Raw genomic sequence first — 11,448 nt, 5'->3', positions numbered from 1 at the left:
GCCATAAGTCAGTTTAAGTTGGGGGATAAGGGTACTTTTTAGAATTAATTAGGGGTAAAGTGGTGTCGTTTAATTAATAATTAGACCACCTATATAAAGCTATTGGATCTCTAAATATATTGATCCTAATCATTATTTCAATTTACCCAAAGAACTCAATTTGCCTCCAAAAAATTCTTTCTCTAGAAAACTCAAGAAGAAGGAGAATAAGAAGGAGAAGAGGTTCAAGCTAGGTCAAATTCCTTCATTCTTTCAAGCTTTATAGGCCTTGTATCCAAGATATTATAGCTTATTGATCCATGGATTCTTCTATCAATGGAGCCCCCTAGATTTCAAGGCATTCCAATGACATGCTTCATTCTTAATCAATTCTAGTCATAAATCACCATTAAGGTTCAATTTCTATCTTTACTAGTCATGATCCATCATATATACTATAATCTAAGTCAATTCATGTCTAATGTTTCTATTCTTGAACAATTACTATAGACTTCATCAATTATAGAAGATCATCTCTAAGTCTTCAATTTCCCTCTTTCATGCACAAACCCACATTACTTTAATGTCATTAATTAGACTAGGGTTAGCCATGGAAAACATATAATATCATAATAATAACATAATTCAATACTAAATCAATCATAAAAAAGTACTATCCAATCAATTGGGTTCATACTCAACTTAACCCATAATATAGGAAGAAATGCTAGCTAGAATTGAGGTTCATCTTCACAAATGGAGGAAATCTAGGGGGCTCCATGGATGGAAGAATCCATGGATGAATAAGCTATCATACCTTGGATACAAGGCCGGTCAATCTTGAAACAATGGAGGAATTTGACCTCGTTTGACGCTCTTCTTTTCCTTCTTCTTGAGTTTTCTAGAGAGAGAATTTCTTGGAGGGAATTGGGTGAATTGAAATAATGAATAGGATCAATCTATTTAGGGGTCTAATAGCTTTATATAGGTTGTCTAATTACTAATAAAATGACAACACTTAACCCCTAATTAATTCTAGAAAGTTCCCTTAACCCCCAACTTAAACCGACTTAAGGCCCAGACTGCCTCACCATGAGAACACCCCCACAGGCTGTGGGTGGACCGATGGGGCGTGCTGGTCTTCCGTGGGTGGAGTCCTGCTACCCAAATTTTGGGGCCTTGACCCACGAGTCCATCCATGAGGCGTGGGTCCCCAATCATAGGTGGACTGTGTTTTGGGCAGATTTTAGGTAGTTTCAAAGGTCCTCTAAAAGTACCCTTGGTTGGTCCTTAGGGAGTCATACCTTGACATTTTGACATTAAACCCTTCATTCTAAGAAAGGGAGGTTAAATTCACAACTCTAACCCTCACGTTAAGCTCTAAAACCCTCATATAAGGCTCTAGTTTACCTACTAGTTTTCTGGTGTTACAAAGACTGGACAAATCACTGGTAGTTCTGCTGGCAGCTCTAACTCACAAGCCACATTACAAATCCTTTTCAGAAATCTATAAGGACCTATATACCTGGGACTGAGTTTCCTTTCCTGCCAAATTTCATCTCCCATTTCATGGGTGACACTTTTAGGAAAACCCAATCATCGATTTCAAACTCTAAGTCCCTTATCCTCACATCTGCATAGGAATTCTGACGAATCTGAGTTGTATTTAGTCTATCTAAGATGAGCTGAACTTTCTCTATAGCCTTATGACACTACAAGAAAAACAGTCTCTAAGGAAGGGAAATCTGGTCCCAGAAAGTCCAAATCCGGTCCCAGATAGTCTATTGGGACGGGAAAAGGCTGGTCGCCACCCGTCCTTAAATCGTTCTTCGCTAAAGGTCAACTGGGACGGCTTGCTTTTGCTAGTCGTTAAATGTATTTAGAGACGGCAAAAGAGCTAGTCGCCAAAATACCTTTAGAGACTACATAACTCGTCCCAAATAGATGATTTCTTTCTTGGAAAATTAGTTATTTTCTGGTCAGTAAATCCCTTTAGAGACTAGCAACCAACTCGTCCTAAAATACTCTTTTGGGACGAGTAACTACACTCATCCTAAATTACTTTTTTTTTATGATCAACTACGTCATCCTAGATTGATTTTCGCGACAAGAAACAACTCGTCCTAGATGAACCTTTAGGGACAAGAAGTTGTATCATCTTAGATGCAACTTTTCGAGACAAGAAACTGTCTCGTCCTAGATGACCTTTAGAGACGAGCAAAAATATTGGTCTCTAGTTGACCACCAATGTTTCTAGATCTTTATATCACAAAAAAATTATAACCTTTAAAGTCAATAAATATAAGATTGCTACGGTAAATCTTCATACAAAAGGCTGACATAATACAAATATAAGTTAACATCCCATGTTGTTAGTTTAAACATTTCCTTAACAAAAAAAAACTTAGCAACATTTTCAAGTTTTGCATAACTTTACTAGCAAAATATTAATGGTCTTATGGTTCTTCTAAACTTTCATCTTCACTTGTAGCTTCAATCGTCACAAAAGAAATCTAAAATTCACCAAGGGTTATCCAGGTATATCAATAATCTGCATGAAAATAAGAAAAAATGATTAAGAAACCTTTAAGATTCATTAACCAAATCAAAATCTATATTTCGAAAACATAAATTCAATAACAAAAACTTAGTACAAAAAGAAAAAATTTCCATCAAGAAGATTTATATTATGTTTCAAGGGACACAAGTTGTTGCGGAGGAACTGAACACGCAAGATATAAAGGTTTCATGAGAAACAACCAAGTTATCTGTGTAGCAGGGGAAACAACCAAGTTATCTGTGTAGCAGGGGAAACAAACAAGTTATTATTGTTTTCTTCCAATTCTTAATCCTTGTAGGAGCCAAACAATCTCAAACTGATCCTTGTGATTGTGTCACAAGTCTAAAACGTCTACAAATTTCATTATAGTGATTGCATCAAATCTAAAAAATCCATATATTGAAGGCTGACACAGTAGACTATGCACAACAAGACAATAATAGCCCGAATGACGCCAACTCTAAGGATGTTGATCAAAAAGCCACCAAGATAAATGCAAATCAAGAACATTATGGTGATGTAAAAGAGAACGTTCTATCTAACCAGGAAGTTTCAGAAAGCTTGCCCACTGTGATCACAAACCAAAAAGGTATCCAGTTATATGTTGAGCTGAATGAAGATTTACCTATTACATATGAAGATAAGAAAAACATACAATCTGACGAGGAAATCACTGGACAAAGTCACAGTAACAACAGCCCCTGCCTATATATACAGACCAAAGAACTAACATTCATGATGAGGAACAACATGGAAAAAGAGAGGAAAACATCAACACTGATTTTAGTGTCTCAAAAAGTGTTTGTGCTGAAGATAGAAACCAAGAAAGAGGGCAACTGATTGATCAGTTGAAAGAACATATGATTACTGCTCAACGTGAAGAACAAGAGCTACAAGATCAGTCTTCCTTAGAGGATTGCATAGTTGCTAGACATGGTGAAAAGCATAAGCTGTAATCTGATGTGTTATTTTTCTATCACAAAACAATTTTGTTAAGGTGAATCAGTATGTATATTTGTGCAGAAAAAAGATGCAAAACGCACAGGTGTACAAAAAACAGTGGAAAAAGATGTGTCACTTTACGTGCAGAAAATTAAAAAAGCAGAGAACAGTTATATTTTAAACAGAGATCAATAAAAAAACAAAGGAAAACTATATATGCAGTGATCTTTAAATTTTCTCTCAATAATGTGGGAAACATAAAGAAACTACAGAGATCAATTTCAATTAGCGGCTCTATAAAGGTGATCGAACAGCCACCAGCTCTTCATCCATGAATTCATCACCCAACTCTTCGAAAATTCAAAAACTGAAGCGATGGTGATAAATATTTAAGAAGGAGAGTTAGAATGGGCAAGGAAAATTATCTCGATGAACCTTAGGTGGATTAATTCAAGTAGAAATATGTTGATATTAGACCAACAACGGAGGAGATTTAGCAAGATTCAAACTCAGGTGGGGTCCCTAGTGGAGGGGAAGGATTAAATCGAACTAATAAGAAAATCCAACAACAACTCCGAGATACTCAGCAAGCAAGCAGATGGCTATTCTAAATCTCAAAATGAATTGAATAGGAATGAGGATTGTCGACCTGAACACAACCATGATAGTTTGCAAGGCTCAGCAAATCACAATAAAGAACAGATGAGAACTCATAAGCACTCAAATAACTTGCACAGATTGCATCAAAACAGGAAGTAGAGACACCATTACATCTAGGACATCGAGAACCATTATTAGTTTCCTAAGAGTTCAGCCTTACACTAACTGCTTAAACGACTATACACAAATAGAGTTTGATATATTGTTACTTACTTGGTCAGCAAAAAATGTCAGTGGTCATTCAGTTGATACGGGTGATGTCATATGTAGGTTATGTGATTGTTGAGCAGCAATGAATTCTTTCATATTTCTTATTTCTTCCATCGCATCTTCTAATGTAGACAAGCGATCATGCAAGGATTTATTTTCCTCATTCAAAGATTTATTTTTCTCTTGAGTTGAACGTAGCTCAGACAGTAATTCAGCCTTTGAAGAAGTGCCATCTCTCATGTCCTTTGCCTTTACTCCACCCCCAAAGCCAAATACATGGCTACGATTTTGAGGTCCACAACACTTTTCTACAATCTCTATGCTAGGCAGAGATGGCTCAGCTTTTAGTATTTCTTCGATTTGAGCCTACAAAATATAAAAAAGTATATTTCAATAGATTTCATAATAATTTGAATTAATTTACTTATTGAATTTACCAAACGCACATGTTTTTCAATTGCTTCTGGTTCAACAAGCATGTTATCTTTCTTACGAGTCTCAAAGAAAATAGTCGCCAAATTTGGTGCATTACCATCTTTTCCGCCCTTTACATCAAATAAAAAACATGTCAAATAACACTTCTTAAATATTTTCTTCAAAAACAATTTTTTTATAATACCTGTTGATAAATAATCTCTCTAATAGGCTTGCTACCAATATGATGAAACATCTTTAACTTAGCTCGATTTTCTGCATTTCTATTGCTCCTCGCCTATATTGTTAGGTAAAACTTTCATATCTAAGAAAACTTATTAACTTCAAAAAAAGTTTCACATCTAAATATCACGATGAGCTGTGAAATGATTGCTTTAATAATGTAGACTATTAGATCACTAGGTGTACCTGAAAACTTTCAGAACAAAAGTGTTCCTTAACTAACCACTCCCATTCCTTCTTTTCTACTCCCTTTGGAATATTCTTAAGAGCTTGAACGATTGGCTTATTCTTCACATAAGTAGCATGCAAGTATCCTCTCCATTTGTTCCATAACTCATTCATCCATCCAAATATATGATCACGATGATCATTCAAGTCAACACTCTCAAATTTATCCTACAATAATTAAAATATGAGCTTAAATGAAAAAGGAAAGTGAATATTGTGCGTCAACTATACAAAAAGTGTGTAAATATTTTAGCATGAAAAAGATGTGCAGCAGTGGTTAATGTTTGAATAGGAAAAGTAAGTTGTGATTCAACAAGTTAAACGATGTAATTCATAATTGTTACCGCAATAGCAGCCCACATGTGATCCAACTTTTGTTGCTTGATATCACTCCACGATGACACTCCCAATGGACACATGTTACAATCACGAATTATTTTTCCTAGGTGCCTCGAAAACAGATTGCTATTTGTTCCAACTGTTCGATTATTGTAAAATGTTACTTTCAGCTTCTTTCCGGCTTCAAGTGATGCAACTTCTTTACACTTGTTGGTCCCTCGAACCCTTCTTACCTTTTTAGGATTAGATGATCCTGTAGTTGTATAATTAATTTAGTAAGAACTATAGTAGTAAAATTTAGTTGTACAGATTGATAATGCACAGATTTGTAAATTTCATACCTGTTTCAGCTGTTTGGGAGGGTTGCCTTACTTGATTAGTAGAACCAGGGGATTTGATTTCCGTGTTCTCTTTCTCAAGAACAAGGGGATTTTTATCCATTGATGGCAGTCCTCGACTAGATTCCAAATTCTTTTCAGAAACCCCTAAAGATGAGCAGAAAGATCTAGGCATTTGCTCACGTCCCTTTTCTATAGCACCTAGAATCAAGAAGTAATATTATAAAAACTTTGACATTTACTTTCTATTTTAAACGGAATTAAAAATATAACAGATTTTAAAAAAGAAACATACTTGTTTCAACTTCTTTGGTACATTGCTTTACTTGATTAGTAAATGAATGAAAGGGAGTATGAACTTCACTAGAAGGCATGGTGGAGTTTTTATGTCCAATTCCTCGTTCCTTACCAATAGAACCTGGAGAAAACAAACCGCTACTGTTTGAATACTATTTCCCTGTGACTATTTGACAAAAAATAAGGCCTCAACTTGTAGGAGTTGACTATATGGATAAAATTAGCAAGAAAGACCAGCACAACTAAGTTATAGGCGAAGAAGCTTTGACATTCAATTTAAGTTATTATGTAATTAATATATCAACGGTCATGAAAAAACATACTTGTTTCAACTTCTTGGACGTTTTGCTTAACTTGCTTGATAGATGGATGAGATGAAGCATTAACTTGCATGTACCCTTTCTCAAGAGCCATGGACTTCTTGTGTATTACTCTCTTATCATGACTAGAAGACATGGTGACATTGGTAAGTTCTTGTTGTCGCCCCTTCCCAATAGCACCTGTAGAAAAGCAAAAGTCATCCATAAATAGATAGATGATAATACATTGATGAGAGGATAAGTATATACTACAAAGCGAGATAAGTGAGTAGGATAAGTATATTTATGCAATTAAAAACTCAACATATATTAAAAAGCTTACTTGTTTCAACTTCTTGGATGTATTGCTTAACTAGATCACTAGATTGAAAAAATAAACTCTTAGTTGGATCTTTTCCTTTTGATGTCAAAGATTTAAGCCCTCGTCCTCGTCCTTTTCCAATTGTCCCGGGAGCAACAAATGAGTATCTGATAGTACTCTTCATAATTGATCCGTCCACATTTTCAGTTTTCATATTGAACCTGTAAAAAAGTCAAAGGTAGAAAAATAATAAGGAAACTTTCTATCAGTGAACTGAAGAACAAAAGAAAAGTAGTCTTTCAATAGTTACTAGTGAACTAAAGGAATAGAATCAAAGTAATCAAGAATAGGAGTTTTTAATAGTATGAATTATCAATAATCAAAAAGAGAAATCATTAATCTCGCGATCCCCACCGCCAAATAAGAATCATGTGCGACAATATAATGTAATATAAAAGAAATCGTGTCTATTAGTTCACATATCAGTTCACAAAAGATACATTACCTCATCAGTTCTTTTTTGTTTCTTTTGTGAAGGACTTTCTAAGTCAACTACAACATCATCATCATCCATTTGTTTCCCCATCTCATAGGAATCACGAGGTTGAGTCTTCCTTACTACATGCCAACCTTTGTTGGAATTATCATTAGCATAAAACACTTGAGATGCTTGGTTAGCTAAAACAAAAGGCTCATTTGTTTTCAAAAATCTACTCGAATTTACACTCACGAAGTCATACTCATCTCTTTTAACTCCTTTTACTTTGTCATACACATCAAACCAGTTACACCGAAACAAAATCACTCTTTTATCCGAGATAAATTGCAATTCAATCACATCTGTTAAAATTCCATAGTAATCAACATTCTCACTATCTTTATCACTCTCACCAACTACAACAACACCACAATTTTGAGTCCTTAACATTTGATCATGATCTTCTACATGAAATCTATATCCATTAACAATGTAGCCATTAGAATGTGTTGAATATTTGGTAGAACCACGTGAAAGTGAGAGAAGATCTTCCATGAGTTGACTATTATCTGCTTTATGCAATTGTGCAACCTAAAAGTAAGATAACATTTAGTAATTTAGAATGATTAGTAAAAAGTCAAAATGTTGAATCTATTATTTATGTATTTCTCACCCTATCTTTAAACCATTCAATAAATTCTCGATCCCATTCTGCATCTGACAAGTGTTGAGCAGTATCTATATGATTTTGTGCAAACTCTCTACAAAATTGAGGTTAACCATAAATTTCATATAGAAACTATATCACCTTAAAGGAAATAAGAAAAAAAATACTATATAAAAGAACTTTCCATACTCAAGATATGGTATGACTTCATCACAATTCTTCAGAATGTATATATGTGCTTGTTCCAATTCTTTAGCTTCAAGCTCAAAAGGATTTTTAGCTCCCAAAATTTTTCCAGATTGACAAAATATGGATAAACCCCCATTTACGTTTTTAAAACCCCCATCATCATTTCTTTCTGGCCGATTGAATTTTGAGTCAATTCTATGCAAATACCTTGAACATAAGGTCATACATTCATTTGCAATGTAGCCCTCTGCAATACAACCTTCTGGACATGCCCTATTACCAATGAGAGATTTCAAAAAATATAGCCATCGCTCAATAGGATACATCCACCGATAATGAATAGGTCCACCAATCTGCGCTTCACCAGCTAAATGAACAGGCAAGTGCACAATGACATCAAAAAAAGAAGGAGGGAAGACCTTTTCTAACTTGCAAAGTATTATGGGAATTTGTGCTTCAATATGTGTCAAGTCATCAATCATCAACTCCTTTGATCCAAGCACACAAAAAAATTTTGATAACTCAATAAGAGGTTCACACACTTCTTTGGACAACATACCACGAAGAGCAAGAGGGAGAATATGTTGCAAAAGAACATGACAATCATGACTTTTTAATCCAGATATCTTGTGATCTTTCAAGTTTACAGATTGAGAAATATTAGACGAAAATCCATCAGGGACCTTTAAATTCTTCAAGAAAAGACATAACTTGTGCTTATCTTCAGGCAACAATGTGTAGCATGCAGTTGGAACTTCAACTTTCTCCCCTCTTTGGATAGGGTGCAATTCTGGCCGAATGTTCATTTCCTTCAAGTCTAACCGAGTGTTAATTGTGTCTTTTGTCTTTCCTTTGACATTCATGATTGTCCCCATGATATTATCACATATATTTTTCTCAATATGCATGACATCCAAATTATGTCGCAACAAGAGAGATTTCCAATATGGAAGTTCAAAAAAAATACTTTTCTTGTTCCAATTATCATTTCTTTTTTCATGTGATATCTTCCTCTTTTTCTTGGGATCCTTTGTTAATGGTTGTCCTTCAAGATCTTGCACTTGATTAAGTATCTCAATTCCAGAACATGTTTTTGGTGGGAGCCTCTTCTCTATTGTATTATCAAATGACTTCTTGTCATTCCTCCACCTGTGATCCTTGGGAAGGTAACGTCGATGACCCATAAAGCATTGTTTCCTACAATTAGCCAATCGAATTGAGGAGGTGTCTTTATTACAAGATGGACATGCCAATTTACCTTTTGTACTCCATCCAGATAAATTTCCATAAGCTGGAAAGTCATTGATAGTCCATAACAAAGAAGCATGCAACTTAAAATTTTGTTTAGTTGATGCATCAAAGGTCTCAATACCAACTTCCCACAACTCCTTCAATTCCTCAATTAGAGGTTGAAGATATGTATCAATTGCATCTCCAGGACCATTTGGACCAGGAATAAGCATTGACAATATAAAATTTTCTTGTTTCATACACAACCAAGGTGGTAGATTATAAGGAATAAGAACCACAGGCCAAATGCTATGTGAGATTTTTGAATTGCGAAATGGCTGAAATCCATCACTAGCAAGTCCAAGTCGAACATTGCGAGGCTCGATTGCAAATGAAGGATGAAGGTCATCGAATGACTTCCATGCCATTGAATCAACTGGGTGCCTCATTATTCCATCATTAGTTCTTTCATCCTTATGCCATGTCATTAGAGAAGATGTCGTTGTAGACATAAACAACCTTTGAAGCCTAGACTTTAAGGGAAAATAACGTAAAGTCTTTGAGGCTATCTTTTTACCCTTTTTATTATTTGTTTCCCCAGTATGTGTATTTATTTTCCATCTGGACGCACCACAAATTTTGCAAGAATCGAGTAAGCTATCCTCCTTCCAATATAACATACAATCATTACTACAAGCATCAATCTTATCGTAAGAAAGCCCAAGATCTCGAATAATCTTCTTTGCCTCATAATATGAATTTGGCAAATCAGCCCCATTAGGCAATAACTCCTCTTTTAACATTTTTAATAGCATGCTAAATGACGCATTACTCCAACGACCCATACTTTTGATGTGAAGCAATTTAATCAAAGATGAAAGCTTTGAAGCCTTTGAGTTTTGGTATAGTGGCTGCTCCAAATCCTTCAATAGGCTATAAAATCTTTTAGCTTCAACATTTGGTTCCTCCTCAACTACATCATCATAACTAGTGTGGGTATCTCCTCCATCAACATTAGGATATAAATCCTTCAACAACTCTTGTACTTCATCTTCACTTTCATAATCTTCTACTTCATCATCATTTTCATCTTCAGAGTTTGACACTGGCTCACCTAAATGTTCTCCGTGGTGATACCAAAAAGTATAATTTTGAATTATTCCATATACTTTCAAATGTGTATCAATCATCTCACGAGTTCCTAATGTTGTATTACAACATTTGTAACATGGACATCGTATTTCATCTTCTTCTCCTGATCCCCGAAAAGCATAATCCAAAAACTTTTGCACCCCGTCTAAATAGGCTTGGTCAACCCGTTTATCAAGAGAAAGTTGCATCCATTGCTTACTAGGTGCCATAACCTTGGAGAATACATAAAAATAGAATAAGAAAATATAAACGATAAGGAAAAACTTTAAATGCACACAACTTGTGATTTTGTACCTAGTTCACTATGTTATCAAAATTAAATTCAATATATTATTTACAACTTACAATATGTTATTTACAGACTTTTTGATAAATTATAAGATGCGCACAACTTACAATCTGTTATTTACAGTCATTTGGGTAAATTTGTCGAGCTTGACTTTTACAAGAATGGAAGAATATGTGGTGCAACTATAAGAATGTTTCTTCTTGAAATATCTTGAGTTTGTCAAGTTTCAAACCCAAAGAGAACTATCATTGTTTCTACACCCAAAGAGAACTATCATTGTTTCTACCTTTTATATATAGAATCACAGGAAGTATAACGATAAGAACTCACTTGCATCTTTAACCTTCTAAAAGTTAATTACAATATGTTATTTACAGTTTTTTTAATACATTTGTGGTGATTGTGAGTTTGATAGGAATGGAGGAATATATGGTGCAACTATAAGAACGTATCTCTTGAAAGATCTCGAGTTTGGTAAGTTTGTAACGCAAATGGAACTATAACTATTTCTACCTTCTATGTACAACACCACATGAGGTAATTTGTATCCGTTTTGTTTGTTCTTACATCTTTTGTGAGTTCGAGTTAATTTGATTGTAAAAGAATATGATC

General features: G+C 34.7%; 1 protein-coding gene across 1 annotated transcript; it reads right to left on the bottom strand.

Moving 5' to 3' along the window:
* Window positions 1-4,378: 4,378 nt before the first annotated feature.
* Window positions 4,379-5,838, bottom strand: LOC125825075 (uncharacterized; the record flags this gene model as incomplete). Its single annotated transcript, XM_049504421.1, has 5 exons — window positions 4,379-4,717; window positions 4,798-4,896; window positions 4,971-5,063; window positions 5,195-5,404; window positions 5,581-5,838. Coding segments are annotated over 5 exons (999 nt in total), but the record flags the coding sequence as incomplete, so codon positions are not given.
* Between the last annotated feature and the right edge of the window lie 5,610 nt (window positions 5,839-11,448).

Source organism: Solanum verrucosum, unplaced genomic scaffold (assembly GCF_900185275.1).
Source record: "Solanum verrucosum unplaced genomic scaffold, falcon-dt-bn FXZP01000069.1, whole genome shotgun sequence".
NCBI lineage: Eukaryota > Viridiplantae > Streptophyta > Magnoliopsida > Solanales > Solanaceae > Solanum > Solanum verrucosum.
This window is presented reverse-complemented; position numbering and strand designations above follow the sequence as displayed.